Source organism: Pistacia vera, unplaced genomic scaffold (genome assembly GCF_008641045.1).
Source record: "Pistacia vera cultivar Batoury unplaced genomic scaffold, PisVer_v2 Contig155, whole genome shotgun sequence".
Classification (NCBI taxonomy): domain Eukaryota; kingdom Viridiplantae; phylum Streptophyta; class Magnoliopsida; order Sapindales; family Anacardiaceae; genus Pistacia; species Pistacia vera.
Window position 1 is genome coordinate 1,491,318 of NW_022195630.1, and position 23,390 is coordinate 1,514,707.

Below are 23,390 nucleotides of genomic sequence, written 5' to 3' on the forward strand. Positions count from 1 at the left end.
ATTTACATTATTATAAATTAGTAAATATTATTAAATTACCCTCTTATCGTTTAATTTTAAAATAATACTTTGCGTACTAACGGATTTTACTAATCAGTGTACTAACCTTTGTTAAAATCACACATAGTACTTGTACTATGTATATGATACCCGTATTATACTTTAAGTTAATACACTAATTAGTAAAATCTGTTAATACCCATAACATTACCCTTAATTTTAATACTTAAAACTTGACAGAAGTAAAAACTTATTTCTAAAACCTCGAAGAACTTAATGTCATTAACTCTCAGTCAAATATTCATAGTGAACTTTTATTTAATAAAAATATTCAATATGAGGCCCAGCCCAAACCTTGCCCAACCTGGCCAGAGCGGCCCGGGCCATCTCAGCTCAGCCCAGCCCATTTCTTTTTTGGGTGCAACCGAACAATGGAGGGGACGTTAACTGAAACTCTGAAAGCTGGTTTTCTGGAAGAGCCATCAATGGCGGCACTAAAAGCTTACGCATCAAGTAACCCGGATGAAGTTCACACCGACGTGCTCCTTAAAGCGAGACAAGATTGTTACAAGGCTCGTGACGCTTTTTATTCGTGCTTGGAGAAAGAAGCCAACAAGAAACCGACTGAAATCGCCTCTGTGGGCCTCTTGTACCCAGTTGAATGCAAGAAATCGAGGGCCGAGTTCGTCAATAATTGCCGAGCTTCTTGGGTAATCCAATTTGATGCTTTTGCATTTCAAAGTGTTTAAGTTTTTAAGCTTCATGTTACGTTACTGGTCCTGTAGTTAGTGGGGATACCGGTTAGGGATTTTATTTTCATTGCATTGTTATTTGTGTATTTTCCAGTAACGAAATTTTTAAGCCTGAGAATGTTTTAGCTTCTTAGGTAATCAAACTTTGAGTTTTACAACTTCATTATACGATACTGGTTCGGTAATGCTACTGGGGTTTCCTGTGTACTGATTATATGTTCAAATGTAATCAAAATCTATATATTTGAGCTTCTTGGGTTATCAAATTGATGTTTGTATGCTTGAAAGTTTTAAGCTTTACAAAATTTTTGAGTTTCATGATATGTTTTTGGTTATTAGGCTTACCGTTACTGATTATTTGTTGTTCGTATTATTTGTTTATGATTTATTTATGCTTTTCCTAATTGGGAGTAGAAATAATATTAGTAAGTGATATGATATTGCTTGTTACTTAATGTTCCACATGATATAATCTTGTTGTTTTTGGTATTGTTACCGGATATTGTTCTGGTAGTATTGCAACTTTTTAATTGTTGATAAGTTAGTGAGTTTTGATATTTACAATTTTTTTTTTATATTTTTTTTTTTTTTTTTTTTATGCTGAATGTAAAAGTAGTAACACAATATGAATTCTAATACACGGATTGATAAAAGTTGTCATTATGGTGATGGTACTCGCCCTGTAATGTTATCAAACCAGTATCATAGTAAGTAATTTTGTTTTAGTTTTGATTGGTTTATTGATTGTGTATTTGGGTGATCAGGTGAAGCATTTTGATAGATTGTATTGCAAAAACAAGAGGGTACAGAGGCTATTGGACGATGGTGGCCAGACAAGGAGAGGTCAGATGTTGCTTCCACAGCCATACACATTCAAGCCTCCTTCTGAATCTAGTTAGATTGTTTTTATTTAACTTTTGAGCTTTTTGGTCGTCCGGGTAGTCATTAAATGGTTCTAGAATTTTTTCTTTATTTTTTTTTAATTAAAGTCTAAAAGATTTTATAGGTACAGTACTGGGTATATGATACAACGTACATTACTAGCACCCATGCTACACTTTTTAGAAATAAGTAGCGGAAAAATTATTCAGGTTTATGAAATGTATTCGAATATACTATCATTTATTATATGTGATGTCTTACTTTTGTTATTTTGATTGATACTGAATGGCTTGACAAAAAAACTTCACTTTTCAATTATGAGTTATTACAGTTTGGAGGAAACAGTTGTGTTGGGACTGTTTGAAGTGGATAGTGCCCTCATGTTTAGTTTATCCATTTTGGCAGGAGTGTAAAGCCGGATTGGGAATGCAAGGAGGTCTAGAATGGGTTTAAGACTTGCTGCAACTTTAGGGGGTTTGGTTACTTCTTGTTGTGCTGTCTGTGGTTGCTGTTTGAATCTGAATTAAAAAAGTGTATTTGAACCTAATACGATTCATGTCTTGTACTATTAAAGAATGAAAGTTCAAGCACGACGATACTGCTCTTACTCTAATGCTTTTGTATTTTCCTTTCTTATGATTGTTTCTGGAGACTAACTTAAGGTCTTTAGACCGATAAAAGAATGAATATATGCAACATGCTAGTTGCTTCTGAAGTGCATGAATGTTGTTGACATCGTCCTGACTGGAGTGCATTCTATTTATGTGCTTTTATATTTTGAATGTGTTGTTTGTAAATTTGTTTGAGGTTTTATAGATGAGTATTGATCTGTGATGGCTTGTTGAGGTTGAAGCTGAGTTTATATAAACATATTCTTAGTCAATGCAGGAAGGCTGACCAAGTATAAATTTCATAATTGATATCCCTTATGCTGTGATCGGAAAAGTTTACAAATCTTGGTTGAGAACATTCATATAGAAACTTCTTTAGATTTTTATTGCTCTTTCATAAATTTTTACTTGCTTAGGATTGTTTGACTCAAATGAAACGCAGCTTTAGAGTGTTGGAGAGAGTCTTCCTTATATCGGGTGGACAATGTCACTCATGCGTCAAGTCAATAAAATTCTGCCACGTAGATAATTATTTTAAAATTCACCAATCATATTATTTGTTAGAATTATGGAAAGAGAATATCATTCCTGCATGGCATGCATTTAGTGGCTTGGCACATGGATGACATGATGCACCCAATTTATAGAAGATTTTTCCCCAACGCTGAAGTTATTGAGTGCCACTCATTAGTTGATTGGGAGTATACTGGAACCTATTTATTGCAATATTAGCAGAGAATAGTAGAAGAAAATAGACAATGCTGTAAGCATTTCAAAATTTGTTGTTGCAGATTGTACAATATCATATTGTTCGTGTCACTTCTGTATTTCTGTAATGAGCTAAAGATTTGTTAACAAGGATTTCGGTAGATAAAGATGGGGAAAAAAACTCTAATTGTGCAAAGAAGTGGTATGCAAATGTGCTGAACTCAAAGACCATTAAAAGAGAACCAATAAAAGGGGAAAACATAACAAGAACTATGTAGGTTATTCTCCATCTTTGAAATTATCTACCAACGGTGTAGGAGTAGGAATTGCGTTATGTACGGTTTTGTTCCTCTGTTTCCTTAAATAATCTCTAGCTATTGGATTGATGGAGTCTTGAGTTTTATTTTTTTATTTACATTCTTACTGTGATGCTGTGTTTGCCATGTCATTGGTGAGAGTCATTGGTCAGTCATGCCAGCGGAAGCGAAATGAAAGGGCTTTATATGGCAAGTAAATGTGTACCTCTTTTCCTCTTGTTATGGTTTGCTTTGGTTGGAGATAAAGAGTGTATCCGTATGTTAGGATCCCGCATTGGAAGGAAAAGGGGTGGACATGTGGGTTATAAGGGCTTGGGCACCCTCCCTTGGCAAGTCGGTTTTTCAAGGAGAGTTTTACCCAAGCCCATGAAAGACCCATGGCCAGCCCAATTGTTTGAGTTGCTGGGATAGGTCCTTATCAATTGGTATCAGAGCATGATCCTGCGCCTACGTGACAACGCATATTAGCAGTACAAGAAATCATTTCTGTGGTTCAAACGTAACTGCCTGCTTCAACCTTAGTTTAAAGACATACTGATGCACATTATCTGGAGAATCATTATTTTTTTGGTGTCCGTAGAATCAACTAGGGTTCAGTCTTGTTCAGTATTCACGGTATCTACCCAGAATCCTGAAATATCTTATTATTCTCAGAATCAACAGAATTTTAATACTGCATAAAAAAATATGTTTAAAGAATACAACAAAGCACTATTAAATGTTAAACTAAGGAATAAACATTAGGTTATTTCCACACAGTTTCTGAAGTCTGAACTACCAGTTTGTTTAATTCCCACTTCTGAATTATTTTTTTGACTGTTTTGCTGGTATTAATAAGTATGGGCAAAAACTATATTTTAAGTTGGACATTGAATTTGTCTGCCTTAACAAATAAGTAGTGCACTACATGTCTTTCAAGATAGTGAACATATTTATTATATTTGATATCATCTGCAAGATCTGGGAAGATTAAGCATCTCAAAGTTTACAAGACTTAGTGCTCACGTTGTGCTGGTTTTGATAAGAACAAGCTGAAGATATTAAGGATGTTTAAAAAAATGTAAAAACTGAACTGAACCGTAAACCGAATCAGTAGTTGAACCGTTAACCAAATTGGTAATCGAACCGAAAAAACGGTTCAGTTACGGTTCAAAGAATTCAAAAAACCGGATTTTAGGTTCGGATAAAAATGAAAACCGATTAACTGAAACCCCTTTTTTTAACCGGTTTATATATATATATATATCTTAATCCCTAAATTTGTACAATTTCTTTTATTGTTTTCCATTTGAACTTATTTAGTTATTTTGTTGTTTTATTATGGACGTTTTATTACGGACTTTTATTTTTGTTTAATTTCGGACTTTTATTTGTATCATTTTTTAATGTATTGTTAGTTGTAGTCAATGGATATGTATGAATATTTAATATGTATGAATATTTAATTTTTATTTAGATATGTATTGTTGATGTTTACAATTTAATTTAGGCAAAAAAAATTAAAAAAAAATAAGTTTTATCCAATAAAAAGGGGAAAACCGGTTCAAAATCAGTTAACTGGTTTTTTCAAAGCGGTTAACCGAAAAACCAGTTTGGTTTCATTTCAGGAATTTTTCTAAACCGAAAAATCAGTTTGATTCAAGAAAACCGCTTTTGAACATCCCTAGAAGATACACTTAGATACACAAGTTTGTTTTAATACACTCATATGCGTCTATCCAATCAAAATGCATATATGCATTATAGACAAGTGTATATATGTCTATAGTTTATCTGCTCATTCTACACGTGTAAGACACGTGTGCTAATGTGGCTTAGACTGATTGGACGAGCATATATATATATATATCTATATATATATTTATACGTCGTTTGCCTTATTAGATTATACGTGCGAGATATGCGTGCTGATGTGGATCTAAATTTGATTAGACCTCGATATACAGTATGTATAATAGCTCTTATTTTTTAAGATTTGAGTGGGTCTAGGTCAGTGGCAGACCCAGGATTTTTGCCGGGGGCCCCCTCGCTCCACCACTTTTTGCCATCAACTAGTGAAAACTAAGAAAATAACATCCAATTCACAAGAAACACAAAAAAATTGTTACGTGAAAAATCTCTTTAATAAGAATAAAAAAACCACTGGAATCTTTTTAACGATCCACTTAAATCCAATATAATCAAAAGAGTTTACTGATGCATATTTTTGACAAACATGCAAATGTAGCAAGTGCACTAGTCCAAAGTAATAAAGTGATAAATAGAGTATCGTTCCCATGAGGATAGTGTTACTAAGTACCGATTTCTCTAGTTTAAGTCCTAATTGAAACAACAGTAAATTGGATTGATGGAATTAACAAACTAAATACAATTTAAAAAATATAAATGAATGATAATGAAATAAAGCAAACCCAACAACTTAACTAATTAAACAAAATCCTAAAAAAAATGCTAGGGTGTTGATTTAACCTAGATACGCTAACCCAAATCATAGAATCTATTACCCAGTTCTATTCCTTGATTGAAAATGAAATTCCCTAAGTTGTAAAATATACCTTCTTAGCCTATATTTTCCTATTTATCTCTATTAAGTTTCCGCACCCACAAAATAAAGATTAATAGTTTAAAATCTTTTAGCTTTATGATTCTATCTAGATTTCATAAATCGCTAAACCTTCTCTAGTGTTTGCTTAATCTACAGTATTTATCCCAAAGGCACAATCACAAATCGCTCCTCAGTCTCATTGTGAACAACACACATTTGAATGGTGATCAAACATCCAAAAGTCATTAGCAGAGATAAACACTTAATCATGAAATTAAAACTCAAAGTAAATCATTCATATAAATTTGAATCATGTATCAAGGTTACATCAAACCCTAGCTAAACAACTCAGTTTATACTTAAAAACAAAATAAATAACAAAAACAAACTGAATCAAGATTCATCAATGAAAAACAAGCAAAAGATGGAGAATCTTCTCTATTTGAAGCCCAAATCTTCAGTAATCTTATCATTCCAAGAGTTGCATTCCAAATGACGACCAGACCCTTTTTCTTTCATTTTCGTGCTAATTTATACCTCTTTCACTTAAAGACCAAGTGCTAATAGCCAAACGATCGTTTTATTTTTCACATTTGACGCAATTTCGCCGTGGCGAAGCTTTTTCCTTGCCGCAGTGAGAATATTTCGGCGCCAATTTGAGCATGAAGAGTCTAAATATGGAAAAGTGTTAACATATGAATTGTAGCCCTTTAAATTATCTTTCTACTCGTTTAGAATCAACCAATCTGAAGTCTAAAGCTCAAGTTATGGCAGAATACTGAAGCACGTCTAAAGCATTTTCTTCAGTTTCTAACATACTGTTCACGATTTCAAGCCAATGTTTCACCATTTTCCAACCAAAGGAAAAACCCAAAATGAAAGTTGTAGCTCTGCTTCTTACTTTCCAAAGCTTCTAAAATCAGGTCATCTTAGTTTCCAAGCTCAAGTTACGTATTTACGCTCAAACTGTCATTTATGCTTAAAAATCATGTTTAAGCTTCAAAGACAAATTAATAGAATTAGGTAGCAATTATGACCCAAATTGTGTGAGAAGTATCCAAATCCTATCGAAATTCAATGCAAAATCATAGAGAAAATAGGATTATCATTTACAATAACCATAATCCACCAAAAATATTCTACACAAATTTAGAGCTCAATCACAACTCTACAAAATTAAAATACAAAAGGTTTATAAAATATGATTACAATCACTCCAAATCCAGATCCGTATGTAAAAGGAGTTGGGAATTGGGGAGAAAACCTTGAATATAAAAAAGGCAAAACCTAACTTTTAATTTTTTAATTTTTTAACTTTTAACTTTTTTTTTTTTTTTTTACCTTTTAAAAAAACTTTTCAAATTTTTTTTAAAAGTTGAGGGTAGGCTTGGGTCCGCCCCGGTCTAGGTATATATGTTAATTAACATTTTTTATGGTATGTATATTAATATTTTTTTTTTTCAAATATGAGGATAGGCCCAGGCCTACCCTCAAAGGGGCTGAATCCGCCCCTGCATAGGTACCACTTGGTAATATTGACTCATTAGCGGAGGTCTTTGAGCTATTCCCTATACCTTATTAATTATGAGTTATTCTATACCACATTAACTCTTAGTATATGTTATTTCTAACAGATATTTTTTAGACCATATTAACTATAAACAATATTATATATATATCATAATCAAATATACCAATTCTCATTATAAAAATTTGATTGGCAACAGCATTTTTTACTTCATAGACATTTAAATCATCTTACCCTACCTGTTGCGAGAATTTCTGGACACTTATATGACTTTAATTTCTATTCTCTCCCTATCAATTTGGTTGGGTAATATTTCTCTTCTTTCTTTGCTTTCGTTTTTATCCAATCAAAAGGAAGTTTTTTGTACAACGAATGCATAATCAACCAATCAATGAGAACGTCCGTACATTCACCCTTATTTGTTGATTGCAGTTGCATCTGTTACACATAGTTTTTTTTTTCACTTCATCATAAACAAAGATTCAAAGACTAAAAACAAAATAGACATTAACCACCTCATAAATTGTCGACGATTTAAGATATAATTATATAGATAAGTAACCAGAAATCGGAGACTATGAGGTAATAGCCACTACAGATATTAATGTTCAAAGACCAGAATTGTCGAATTTGCAAGCGAATATCCGAATCAAGACAACATCGTATACAAGGAATATTACACGTAACATTTCAAATTTTAAACTTTTATAGCTCTAATATCATGTTGAAACTACTCGTATACTAAATAATTAAATTATTATCCCTAACATTGATATGAATGATATTTTTTCCTTTGGGTACATTCTAGGGCTATTCTCTTTATAACTTCAATAGAACAAGCGCAACTTCAAGAAATGCAAGTGGGCAAAGTATGAATGAATCTCTATCATTCAAAGCACTAACATCTCAACAAAAGGAGTGGCACTATGAATAATCTCTATCATTTAATTATGAATGAATTTCAAATTCCCTCATTAATTTCCTATTAATTATCTTCTAATCATTCCATTTTGTCCTATTTAGTTTAGAGGGTCTTAATGAATTAATAAAACTTTCAATCCACTAAATTGTGATTTTAACGAGCTATTTGCATCTAAAAAACTATTTTGAAAACTCAATTTTTTGAAGGCATTAACTAAAATTTAAAACTATATACCCATTTTACTCAAAAAAATTTAGTTCTAATACAAAATTAAGAATTTTTTTTGTTGATCGTCCATAAAAGAAAAAAAAAATTCCTCTGTTGTAGTTCCATGATATACGAAAAGCACTTCTCTTCTTGTGGCCGGATGACAAGCCTTTTACAATTGGATTAGCTAATCCAAAAGTCTTGTCTTCGAATCGTTGTAAACTATGACTCATTTTAAGTGGGTTTTCTTTAACACATAGTTTTGATGTGAAAAATTAATTTTAAAAAATTAAATAAGTTTTAATTAAAGAAAAAAATAAAATTATATAAAATTATAAGCTTTTGGTTTGCTTTAACCATATTTCATATTTTAAAAGAATTACACTTAATAAAATTGTGATTTTAATGAGCTATTTGCATCTAGAGGTGGAAAAGCAACCCGTGGCCGGTTGCTGTTAATGGCGGGTCGGTCCTGACCTGCCCGGTAACATTGGTAGGCCGGTTAGGCCCGCCAATGTTAGGGAATTGGCTGGCCCAACCCGGATCGCCAATCCTAACCCGTCGGGTTAGGCCGTGGGTTGGGCCGGGTTAACCTTCTTTTTTGATTTTTTTTTTTAATTTTGTTTTGTTTTATTTTGTTTAAGTTTAAATGTTTAATTAACTTTTCAAATGAATAATTAACAAATTATAAATGAATAATATTATTTTTTAGTTAATTTGTTAATTTCTTTTCAATATCAATATATTAATTAAATTTTTTTTTTTTATGTTTTGTTAACATTCCAATATTAATTCAATTTTAATACATAAAATTGTAATATAAGAATATAAAATTTATTCATTTATTAAAAATAAAAATAAGATTACAATAATATTACCTTTAAAAACCTCACCAAGAAAAACCCAATAGGACAAAACTTGGTAAGGAAAAAAGAGTGCAATAATTGACAATTAATTTACAAGTTACAATTTACAAAACAACTAATTTTGGGTTCACTAGACCTCCCTTATCCGTATCATCTATATTACAAAATTGAAATGATTCTATTAAGTATCGTCGACAACCTCGTATTGACCTTGATGACGTGCCGTTCCCAATCTCGAAGACAGTACTTCAATCATTTGGTGAAGTTTAGTCCTCATTTCATTTAAAATTCTTCCACTTGCACTAAATGTTTGTTTCGGATGAGATGGTTGAGACAGGAACAGCGAAAACATCCAAGGCAAGTCTTGATAATACCGGAAAAATACTTTTTCTGGCTCTCCAATAGTCTAAGATGATCTGTGACTCTCTGTTGTGGATCTACTGGTAACATTTCAGGGGTTGTCAATATTATTGAAGCTCATTACTCTACAACTGCATGGAAACGTACATTAGTTGTTGTTGTTGGTGGAGCTTCTGAAGAGGAGATTGTGCTTCGGATTCGGTCCTCTTCGGCCTATTCAGTGCACCCAAGAGTAGAAGTCTTTATTTGTTTCTTCTGATGCAGCTTCCCTGGATGTTTCGCCTCTTTGCTGGTTCCCATACCTGTTTTCATACTAGAAATATACTTCGAAAGTGTATTTTTTACCCTCCTATTTGATTGACATATACTTCGGTTTGTAAATTTTCACATAAATTGTCAAAACCATTTTCTAACACTGCTAATTTAATTATATGATCAATATAGCACCTAAACAATAAAAAGGAATGGGTTCCCAATATTTAAAAAACAAAATTTTCATTGCCTTTATTGGTGCATTTAAATTACATTGTCTTTGTTTTTTTATAAATAACTCGGAAATTTTTATAATTGTATGTATTACCAATAGACTAGTAGGATAATACACACCAGAAAGTTGTAAAGTGGACTGGTAAAAGTTTTAAGAAAGAATGAAATACTTTAGCTATTTGCCAATCATTTTCTACCAATAATGAGGACCTCTATTATTTGCTACAAAATAACTAATTATTTAGCATAAGGTAAACATGAACAAGCATTAAACAAGTACTTTCCATCTAACAGGCATGTCTAATGCAAAGTTCTAGGAGACATATTTGATTTCATACAAGCGTCTTGAAATTCAGCATTCTTTCTTTATTACTACTAGTAATCCAAGCTAAACAATCTCTAATTCTATTAATATTTTCTTTAATTGTTTTCATACCACTTTTCACAATTAATTATAACATGGCATGCACAACGTTAGTGAAAAAACTTCAAATTGTATATAAAGGATAATTACTTTGAAAATAATCTACAGCTTTACTATTAGAACTTGCATTATCTAAAGTTAAACTTATCACTTACTAACAACATCATAATCTTCTAAAACTTCAACAATTTTATTATAAATTTGTTCACCACTATGATCAACATCCATTATCTAAATCCTAATAAAGATTTATTTAATTTACATTCATTATCAAAAATAATGACTAGTCACATAATATAATCTTGTTTAGCTCTACCACTCCAAATATCGGCAGTTAAAGCCACACTAACATGACAAGTATGTATTTTATTTTTAATTCTAATTTCATTTTTTTAAACAATTTATTAAATCATTTCTAGTTGCAATTTTAGAATAACTTTTAAATCCTGGAAAAATTGAATTTTGAACAAATCTTTCAAAATATTATCTTAGCCATATAATAGGTTGATCAGTTGCAGCAATATATAAAGCTAACTGTTCCCTATATACATCAGAATTAAACACCAATTAGTACCCATATTAGTTATTTGAGTTTGATTGCTTTCTCTCTATTTCCATGTTGATTAATATGCTTATTAGCATGCATTTTTAAAGTACTAGTACCATTACCTGAATCAGCTTTATAAATATTTTCATAGTATTTGCATCTCGCTTTCTTGACTTGAACGCCATTTTCTGTCTCGTAAACCTTGTCGAAATGCGTCCAAACGCTGATGCTTGTCTGTCTTCGCTTTCGACGGCAGTTGATGATCCCGCTTCACTTGAGATGAAGTTACGAGGACGAAGATTACGAGGACGACTTCTAGAACCACGGGAGCTGTTGGAATCGGGGGCATATTTTGAGGTGTATCGGATTCTGAGAATGGAAAAGGGGACTATTTGAATCTCCTCCTCGCATTTATGTTAGTAAAATCAGCAAGACTAGGACTAGGATAGTAGTTTCCTTCATCATTGTAATTGATGGAGAGAAATATATATCCATCGTAGTTGAAAAAAAAAAATATGTAGAAGAAATAAAAATTAGAAGAAATGGAATATGGAAATTGAATTTGGAATTTGGAAAATTGGAAATATGAATTAAAAATTGTAAAAACTAATAAAATTAAATACGAGCAAATTGATAAATGATAACAAAGAGATTAGAGAATAATGAATAAGTGAGAGATTAGAGAATATGAGAGAATGGAGAATTTGAGTTGTGAGAAAAATGTGAGAGTTTAGGGCCAATTTATGGAAAAAAAAAAAAAAAAGGAAAAAAAAATGACGAAAAAGACCCATCCACGGCTATATCTCAAGGGTAAAGAGGTAATTTGAAACAAAAAAATATTATTTTTTTTTTTAGGCCAACCAGCCAACCCGGCGGGTTGGCGGGTTGCCATTTTGCAACCCCCGCCCGGAGGTTGCTTCCGGTTCAACACACTCCGTTACGGGCCGGTTAGGGTTGACCCGCCTAACCCGGCCCATTTGTTCCACCTCTATTTGCATCTAAAAAACTATGTTAAAACTCAATTTTTTAAAGTCATTAACTAAAATTTAAAACTATATACCCTTTTACTCAAAAAAAATTTAGTTCTAAACAAATAAGAATTTTATTTGTTGATCGTCCATAAAAAAAAAAAATTAAAAAAAAATTTTCCTCTGTTGTAGTTCCATGATATACGAAAGCAACTTCTCTTCTTGTGATCGGATAACAAGCCTTTTAACCATTGGATTAGCTATATCCGAAGTCTTGTCTTCGAATCTTTGAAACTATGACTCATTTTTAAGTGGGTTTTCTTTAACACAAGTTTTGATGTAAAAAATTAATTTTAAAAAATTAAATAAGTTTTAATTAAAGAAATAAAATAAATTATATAAAATTATAAGCTTTTGGTTTGCTTTAACCATATATTCATATTTTAAAAGAATGACACTTATATTAATTAAAACAAAATCAATTGTGAATTTTAGCCACCATTTGATGGGTTTCCATGCAATTTTTTTTAATATTTATATTTTTGGAAGATAAAATTTATATTTTTGTTATCACGAGCATTAATAGGAATTATTTTGATTGGAGTTAAAAGACATAGACCTTCAGTAACAAGAATCCTTTCGAGGTTTCTGAACTAACAAAAAATTCTTTTATCATTAATAAACCGTTACTGATCCGTTAATATTTACATTATTATGATTATTAAATTATCCTTTTATCATAATTTTTACGGTAGGGTTGACAAAAATAATTTATTTTATTTTATTTTTAATATTTATGTTTTTGGAAATAATACGCTCTAGAGTCCAGAATCTGGGATAAGGTTAACATAAAAGATTGTTGTAAATTTATTAGAGTTCAATCTAAATATCCAGTACTGTCTTCTGTCACTAGTACCCCACATCCAGCTTTCTCAATTAAGGACTTACTATTACTAACACACGCATTTTCTTTTTCCATTTACATTTTGTGAATTTTATTTTTTTTAAATTACATGATTAAAATATTTAACTTTCACAAAATAATTCCAAATAAATAGGGCGTGTTTACATCCATGTAGTTTATATAATTATAAACGGTGTATATTAACATGTTTTGTATCAATCGATATAGATGAATCATCATTGAATCATGTCATAAGCATTATAAGAATTATTTTGAGCGGAAGTTAAGATATAAACATCGAGGTAACAGAATCCTTTTGAAAGAACACTTTTAAGGTTTATGAAATAACAAAAACTTTTTGCCGTTAATGATTTTGTTAAAATTTAATTATTATAAATTAGTAAATATTACTAAATTACTCTCTTATCATTTAATTTAATACTTAAAACTTGACACAAGTAAAAACTTATTTCTAAAACCTCGAAGAACTTAATGTCATTAACTCAGTGAACTTTTATTAATAAAAATATTCAATATGAGGCCCAACCTGGCCAGAGCGGCCCGGCCCATCTCAGCTCACTCAGCCCAGCCCATTTCTTTTTTGGGTGCAACCGAACAATGGAGGGGACATTAACTGAAACTCTGAAAGCTGGTTTTCTGGAAGAGCCATCAATGGCGGCACTAAAGCTTACGCATCAAGTAGCCCGGATGAAGTTCACACCGACGTGCTCCTTAAACGAGACAGACTGTTACAAGGCTCGTGACGCTTTTTATTTCGTGCTTGGAGAAAGAAGCCAACAAGAAACCGACTGAAATCGCCTCTGTGGGCCTCTTGTACCCAGTTGAATGCAGAAATCGAGGGCCGAGTTCGTCATAATTGCCGAGCTTCTTGGGTAATCCAATTTGATGCTTTTGCATTTCAAAGTGTTTAAGTTTTTAAGCTTCATGTTACGTTACTGGTCCTGTAGTTAGTGGGGTACCGGTTAGGGATTTTATTTTCATTGCATTGTTATTTGTGTATTTTCCAGTAACGAAATTTTAAAGCCTGAGAATGTCTTAGCTTCTTAGGTAATCAAACTTTGAGTTTTACAACTTCATTATACGATACTGGTTCGGTAATGCTACTGGGCTTCCTGTGTACTGATATATTTCAAATGTAATCAAATCTTATATTTGAGCTTCTTGGGTTATCAAATTGATGTTTGTATGCTTGAAAGTTTTAAGCTTCACAAAATTTTTGAGTTTCATGATATGTTTTTGGTTATTAGGCTTACCGTTACTGATTATATGTTGTTCGTATTATTGTTTATGATTTATTTATGCTTTTCCTAATTGGGAGTAGAAATAATATTAGTAAGTGATTGATATTGCTTGTTCTTAATGTTCCACATGATATAATCTTGTTGTTTTTGGTATTGTTACCGGATATTGTTCTGGTAGTATTGCAACTTTTTAATTGTTGATAAGTTAGTGAGTTTTGATATCTACAACTTTTTTGCTATATGTTTTACGTCATATTAGTAATGCTGAATGTAAAAGTAGTAACACAATATGAATTCTAATACACGGTTGATAAAAGTTGTCATTATGGTGATGGCACTCGCCCTGTAATGTTCAAACCAGTATCATAGTAAGTAATTTTGTTTTAGTTTTGATTGGTTTATTGATTGTGTATTTGGGTGATCAGGTGAGGCTTTTTGATAGATTGTATTGCAAAAACAAGAGGTACAGAGGCTATTGGACATGGTGGCCAGACAAGGAGAGGTCAGATGTTGCTTCCACAGCCATACACATTCAAGCCTCCTTCTGAATCTAGTTAGATTGTTTTTATTTAACTTTTGAGCTTTAGGTAGTCATTAAATGCTTCTAGAATTTTTCCTTTTTTTTTTGAATTAAAGTCTAAAAGATTTTATACTTACAGTACTGGGTATATGATACAACGTACATTAGTAGCACCTATGCTACACTTTTTAGAAATAAGTAGTGGAAAAAAATATTCAGGTTTATGAATGTATTCGAATATACTATCATTTATTATATGTGATGTCTTACTTTTGTTATTTTGATTGATACTGAGGCTTGACAAAAAACTTCACTTTTCAATTATGAGTTATTACAGTTTGGAGGAAAAGTTGTGTTGGGACTGTTTGAAGTGGATAGTGCCCTCATTTTTAGTTTGTCCATTTTGGCAGGAGGTAAAGCCGGATTGGGAATGCAAGGAGGTCTAGAATGGCTTAAGACTTGCTGCAATTTTAGGGGTTTGGTTACTTCTTGTCATGTTGTCTGTGGATCTGAATTAAAATAGTGTATTTGAACCTAATACGATTCATGCCTTGTACCAATAAATAATGAAAGTTCAAGCATGACGATACTGCTCTTACTCTAATGCTTTTGTATTTTCCTTTCTATGATGTTTTCTGGAGACTAACTTAAGGTCTTTAGACCGATAAAAGAATGATATATAACACACGCTAGTTGCTTCTGAAGTGCATGAATGTTGTTGACATCATCCTGACTGGAGTGCATTCTATTTATGTGCTTTTATATTTTGAATGTGTTGTTTGTAAATTTGTTTGAGGTTTTATAGATGAGTATTGATCTGTGATGGCTTGTTGAGGTTGAAGCTGAGTTTTATAAACATATTCTTAGTCATGCAGGAAGGCTGACCAAGTATAAATTTCATGATTGATATCCCTTATGCTGGATCGAAAAGTTTACAAATCTTGGTTGAGAACATTCATATAGAAACTTCTTTAGATTTTTATTGCTCTTTCATAAATTTTTACTTGCTTAGGATTGTTTGACTCAAAAACGCAGCTTGAGAGTGTTGGAGAGAATATGAATATATATGCATCCTTTACATAGAAGGTTTTCACTATCTAAATAAGGCTTATATTTTAACCCATAAATTTGTCATGCAGACCATTGGCTAATTAATTATTTTGCTCCCAAAGTCTACTCGAGATACATGTGTTTGGATAGCTTCAAATTGAGGCATCGCATCACCAATTATTTTCATAGAGAAATTATTAGTTTATTTTAGGCAAGATAGATTAGGATTTGCATGTTTGAATTTCATTTGCCTGATGTTTTGAGTAATTATACACAAATTCTTTTCTATTTAGAAAATTGACAAAAGATAACAAAGATCTTGACTTGTAGCGAAGATGAATAATATATTTTATATATAAATTAACTCATAAGTTGGTGTTTTATATTATGCGTGGAAGACTTAAAATTAAAGATGAAGAAAGCAAATCAAAACAGATAATATATCAAGCATACAGAGTTATCATATTAGTTTTTATGGATTAGTTTGAATTATGAGATTATACAGAGAGTATTACTAAGAATATATATAATTATATCAGGATCAAGATCGTCTTGATATAATTATATCAGGATTAGGATCATGCTTGAATATTGTTATATTCATTTAATGGATTGAGATAAATATTTTACAAATGAGGACTTAAAGGTGATTAAATATGATCCTGGCATAATTAAAGTCTTAGTTTTCCCAATAAGAAAATAAGGTAATAGTTGCAAGAAGGTAATGATTGTCTTTGAGGAAATTAATATGTCAAGTATAAGTTTATTTATAGAGTGGTATACTGGTATATATAAAATAATAAACTTTTCTAATTAATATACCCTATAATTAATAATCTATATATTAAAAATAATTAATATTTTAAACCATGTTCCTGTTCATTTTTATATATGCCTAGGTAATAGATGAAGTGATTTAAAATAAATGAAAGGATTGATTTAATTGAAATTCTCAATCCCCCGTAATCTTTTATTTGATTGAACGGGAAGTGGAGTTCAGGCTCAACCCCATCCGTCTCGTCATCATTATGTCATATGATTGAAGGGGAAGTGGAGTTCATGCTCAACCCCATCCGTCTCGTCTCATTATGTCATGATTGAAGGGGAAGTGGAGTTCATTCTCAACCCCATCCGTCTCATCTCATTATGTCATCAAAAAAATGTTACCTTTACAACATTTTCTTATAAATTATCTCTTGTAATCTTGACGTGATAGTTTATAATTAGTAAACTAACAATGAGTCTTATCTGATAAATTACGACTAACTAATTGTAAGCTGTCATATCAGGGTTATGAGAGAAAGTTTATGAGAAGAAGTTATGGGTGTATCATTACTTTATGTCATCTTATCTCATCGATAATTCATTTTATATCCTCTTTTATTATTTCATTTATCAAAGGAAAAAAAAATTAAAATTGACTATCTAATACAACCTAAATACATTTAAACCTCGATAAATTAATAACCTCGATTAAATACTATTTTTAGTCAATCCCAAGTTCAGACCAATGTGATAAATTAATAATTCGCTAAATTTATAAAATAACATATACATTTAAAAAAAACACATACACATAGGTATAGTGGCGAAGCCAGGATTTTTGTCGAGGGTTGGCTTTCGCGGCTCGACCATTATTTGCCAAATAATTAGCGAAAACTTTAAAAAATCATCAAACCTTAATTAAAAAAAATAATACAATATTAAGAACCTGAGAAAAAAAAAATATACATTAACACAATATTTTCTTACTTGAATAAATCTATGAGAAGCAAAATTTTGAGTAAAAGTGTTGAATAAACCTTGAACAAAACCTTCTTTTAATATTTTTATTTTTGGCTTTCAAATATTATAATATAATTTTTCACAGCGTTGATCAAACCTACCCTAATTATGTTAAAGTCAACCAAAATTTAAATCAAGTCAACGTTACGTTGACTTTTAATATGAATTAATAAAAGAGGGGAATTTTTTTTAATATAAACATAGATAGTAATTCAAATTTCTTTAATAATTTTGAACAACTGAATGGTGATGTTTAAAATATAGGAAGTGGTAGGTGAAGGGTGAAGAATAACGTCCTTTAAAATATAGTTAATGTTTTAATTTGAGAAAACAGATTCATTCTTAGACAGAAAATACAAAATAAACTCACAAGATTAATATTTTTTTCTCTCAAATTAGAATAAAAAACCTCAAAAAAAAAAAAAATGATTCAATCCTTAAACAAACTAAATTGAAATGAACAATACACATACATAAAATCTATAAAACGGAAAACGGAGCTAATTATGACATCTTGAGTAGTGAAAATTTAACAATTTCAGTCTTCAAAAATTTCAAAAGAGAATAACATGAGAAAGAGAAAGAGAAAGTAAAGAATTTGTGGATAAAATCATAAAAAATAGGTAAAGCTGTGTAGAAAAACACTAGAGAGGGTTTTAAACTTTTAATATGATGTGAGCTTGTAATATATATATATATAACAAGTTTTTTTTGTAGACCTAGATATACAGTATGTATAATAGCTCTTATTTTTTAAGATTTGGAGGTGGGTCTAGGTCAGTGGCAGACCCAGGATTTTTGCCGGGGGGCCCCCTCGCTCCACCACTGTTTGCCAATCAACTAGTGAAAACATAAGAAAATAACATCCAATTCACAAGGAAACACAAAAAAATTGTTACGTGGAAAAATCTCTTTAATATAAAGAGATAAAAAAACCACTGGAATCTTTTTAACGATCCACTTAAATCCAATATAATCAAAAGAGTTTACTGATGCATATTTTTGACAAACATGCAAATGTAGCAAGTGCACTAGTCGCAAAAAGTAATAAAGTGATAAATAGAGTATCGTTCCCANGATATGCGTGCTGATGTGGATCTAAATTTGATTAGACATATGTATATATGTCTATCGTCTATTCAATCAAATTGCACGTGCAAGATATGCATGCACACGTGGCTTGACCTGACGAGTGGATATCTATAGGTGCGTTTGGTTTATTGTTTTTATCCATATTCTCAATCCTATTCTTCAAATGTTGTTTGGCACGCTATTCCCAAAATATTAGTATATTTTTTTAATTACTTTTAGACCCCATAAGTTTATTAATCTCATAAATACACCCCCAAAAAAGTTTAAAAACTAACAGAAACACCCCCATCCGCAATACTTGCCAGATTCCGGCAACCACCGTCGGTGGTAGCCGGAATCTGTCATAATAGTCACACGACCATCGGAAATGGCCTGTAATGGCCAGATCTGGCCGTCTGTAATGGCCAGATCTGGTCGCCTGTGATGGCCAAAAAAATGGCCGACGTTGACTGTCAATGACGGCCAAATCTTGGCCATCGTTGACAGACAACGACGGCCATATCTTTGGCCGTCGCTGACGGCCAAAGTTGGCCTTTTCCGGCCGTTGAAGGCCACATCCGGCCTTATCCAAGGCCTTTTCTAGTCAGATCCGTGGTGGATATGGTCGAAAAAGGCCACATCAATCGAATACCTGCCAGATCTGACTGGATTTTGTGGTTATCCAATTTTCTGGCCAGATTCCGGCGGTGGTGGCCGGAATCTGGCACTTTGGGTTAGGGGTGTTTTGGTCATTTTATAATATTTTAATATATTGGGGTGTTTATTAAATTAGCAAACTTTGGGGACTTTTTATAAATTTTTAAATTTTATCTCGTAATACTCCCCTATTCAACTATCCAATAATATCCTCAAAATTATAAACCAAACGCACCCTATATGTCTATTGTCTGACCAATCGGATTACACATGCAAGACATGTATATACACATCGTCTATTTAATCAGATCAAACGCATGACACATATTTGCTGATGTGGCCTGAATTGACTAGACATGCGTATAAACTCGCATANGAAATTCCCTAAGTTGTAAAATATACCTTCTTAGCCTATATTTTCCTATTTATCTCTATTAAGTTTCCGCACCCACAAAATAAAGATTAATAGTTTAAAATCTTTTAAGCTTTATGGAATTCTATCTAGATTTCATAAATCGCTAAACCTATCTCTAGTGTTTGCTTAATCTACAGTATTTATCCCAAGAGGCACAATCACAAATCGCTCCTCAGTCTCATTGTGAACAACACACATTTGAATGGTGATCAAACATCCAAAAGTCATTAAGCAAAGAGATAAACACTTAATCATGAAATTAAAACTCAAAGTAAATCAATTCATATAAATTTGAATCATTGTATCAAGGTTACATCAAACCCTAGCTAAACAACTCAGTTTATACTTAAAAACAAAATAAAATAACAAAAACAAACTGAATCAAGATTCATCAATGAAAAACAAGCAAAAGATGGAGAAATCTTCTCTAATTTGAAGCCCAAATCTTCAGTAATCTTATCATTCCAAGAGTTGCATTCCAAATGACGAACCAAGACCCTTTTTCTTTCATTTTCGTGCTAATTTATACCTCTTTCACTTAAAGACCAAGTGCTAATAAGCCAAAACGAGTCGTTTTATTTTTCACATTTGACGCAATTTCGCCGTGGCGAAGCTTTTTCCTTGCCGCAGTGAGAATATTTCGGGCCAAATTTGAGCATGAAAGAGTCTAAATATGGAAAAGTGTTAAACATATGAATTGTAGCCCTTTAAATTATCTTTCTACTCGTTTAAGAATCAACACAATCTGAAGTCTAAAGCTCAAGTTATGGCAGAAATACTGAAGCACGTCTAAAGACATTTTTCTTCAGTTTCTAACATACTGTTCACGATTTCAAGCCAAGTTTTCACCATTTTCCAACCAGAATTAGGAAAAACCCAAAACATGAAAGTTGTAGCTCTGCTTCTTACTTTCCAAAGCTTCTAAAATCAGGTCATTCTGAGTTTCCAAGCTCAAGTTACGTAATTTACGCTCAAAACTGTCATTTATGCTTAAAATCATTGTTTAAGCTTACAAAGACAAATTAATAGAATTAGGTAGCAATTATGACCCAAATTGTGTGAGAAGTATCCTAAATCCTATCGAAATTCAATGCAAAATCATAGAGAAAAATAGGATTATCATTTACAATAACCATAAATCCACCAAAAATATTCTACACAAATTTAGAGCTCAATCACAACTCTAACAAAAGTAAAATACAAAAAGGTTTATAAAATATGATTACAATCACTCCAAATCCAGATCCGTATGTAAAAAGGAAGTTGGGAATTGGGGGAGAAAAACTTGAATATAAAAAAGGCAAAACCTAACTTTTTAATTTTTTAATTTTTTAACTTTTAACTTTTTTTTTTTTTTTTTACCTTTTAAAAAAACTTTTCAAATTTTTTTTAAAAGTTGAGGGTAGGCTTGGGTCCGCCCCTGGTCTAGGTATATATGTTAATTAACAATTTTTTATGGTATGTATATTAATAATTTTTTTTCAAATATGAGGATAGGCCCAGGCCTACCCTCAAAGGGGCTGAATCCGCCCCTGCATAGGTACCACTTGGTATATATATGACTCATTAGGAGGTCTTTGAGCTATTCCCTATACCTTATTAATTATGAGTTATTTCTTATACCACATTAACTCTTAGTTATATGTTATTTCTAACAGATATTTTTTAGACCATATTAACTATAAACAATATATATATATATATCATAATCAAATATACCAATTCTCATTATAAAAATTTGATTGGCAACAACATTTTTGACTTCATAGACATTTAAAATCATATACCCTACCTGTTGCGATAATTTTTTGGACCACTTTTATGACTTTAATTTCTATGTCTCTCCCTATCAATTTGGTTGGGTAATATTTCTCTTCTTTCTTTGCTTTCGTTTTTATCCAATCAAAAGGAAGTTTTTTGTACAACGAATGCATAATCAACCAACCAATGAGAACGTCCGTAAGATTCACTCTTATTCGTCGATTGCAGTTGCATATGTTATACATAAGTTTTTTTTCACTTCTCATAAACAAAGATTTCAAAGACAAAAACAAAATAGACATTTAACCACTCATAAATTGTCGACGATTTAAAGATATAATTATATATAGATAGTACCAGAAATCGAGAGACTATAGGTAGATAGCCACTACGATATTAAGGATTTCAAAGACCAGAATTGTCGAATTTGCAAGCGAATATCCGAATCAAGACAAACATCGTATACAAGGAATATTACACGTAACATTTCAATTTTAAACTTTTTAGCTCTAATATCTGTTAGAACTACTCGATATACTAAATAATTAAATTATATCCCTAACATTGATATGAAATGAATTTTTTCCTTGGGTACATTCTAGGGCTATTCTCTTTATACTTCAATAGAACAAGCGCAACTTCAAGAAAATGCAAGTGGGCAAAGTATGAATGAATCTCTATCATTCAAAGCACTAACATCTCACAAAAAGGAGTGGCACTATGAATGAATCTCTATCATTTAATTATGAATGAATTTCAAATTCCTCATTAATTTTCCTATTAATTATCTTAATCATTCATTTGTCCTATTTAGTTTAGAGGGTCTTAATGAATTATAATAACTTTCAATCCCACTAAATGTGATTTTAACGAGCTATTTGCTCTAAAAAACTATTTTGAAAACTCATTTTTTGAAGGCATTAACTAAAAATTTAACTATATACCCATTTACTCAAAAAAAATTTATTTCTAATACAAAATTAAGAATTTATTTGTTGATCGTCCATAAAAGAAAAAAAAAATTCCTCTGTTGTGTTCCATGATATACGAAAAGCAACTTCTCTTCTTGTGGCCGGATGACAAGCTTTTAACAATTGGTTACTATATCCAAAAGTCTTGTCTTCGAATCGTTGTAAACTATGACTCATTTTAAGTGGTTTTCTTTAACCATAGTTTTGATGTGAAAAATAATTTTAAAAAATTAAAAAAGTTTTAATTAAAGAAATAAAATAAATTATATAAAATTATAAGCTTTGGGTTTGCTTTAACCTAATTCATATTTTAAAAGAATTACCCTTATATAAAATTGTGATTTTAAGAGCTATTTGCATCTAGAGGTGGAAAAGCAACCCGTGGCCGTTGCTGTAATGGCGGGTCGGTCCTGACCTGCCCGTAACATTGGTAGGCCGGGTTAGGCCCGCCAATGTTAGGGAATGGCTGGCCCAACCCGGATCGCCAATCCTAACCCTGCGGGTTAGGCCGTGGGTTGGCCGGGTTAACCTTCTTTTTTGATTTTTTTTTTTTAATTTTGTTTTGTTTTATTTTGTTTAAGTTTAAATGTTTATTAACTTTTCAAATGAATAATAACAAATTATAAATAATAAATGTAATTATTTTTAGTTAATTGTTAATTTCTTTTCAAATATCAATAATTAATTAAATTAAATTTTTTTTTTTTTGTTAACATTCCAATATTATTCAATTTTAATACATTAATTGTATATAAGAATAATTAAATTTATTCATTTATTAAAAATAAAATAAGAAATTACAATATTTATTACCTCGTTAAAAACCTCAACCAGAAAACCCAATAGGACAAAAACTTGGTAAGGAAAAAAG

General features: G+C 31.4%; 1 protein-coding gene across 2 annotated transcripts in view; it reads left to right on the plus strand.

The window, feature by feature from the left end:
• Positions 1-470: 470 nt before the first annotated feature.
• The window catches only part of LOC116124758, a 28,779-nt gene continuing 5,859 nt past the window's right edge, over positions 471-23,390 (plus strand). The window contains exons 1-3 of one of the 2 annotated variants that reach the window (XM_031410495.1): positions 471-710; positions 1,517-1,595; positions 2,040-2,125. In XM_031410495.1, coding sequence (XP_031266355.1) covers positions 486-710; positions 1,517-1,595; positions 2,040-2,047 — 312 coding nt within the window. In that variant the 5' untranslated portion in view covers positions 471-485 and the 3' untranslated portion in view covers positions 2,048-2,125. Of the gene's footprint in view, positions 711-1,516; positions 1,596-2,039; positions 2,126-23,390 lie in introns of those variants that run through there. The other variant, XM_031410496.1, reaches the window with a different exon arrangement.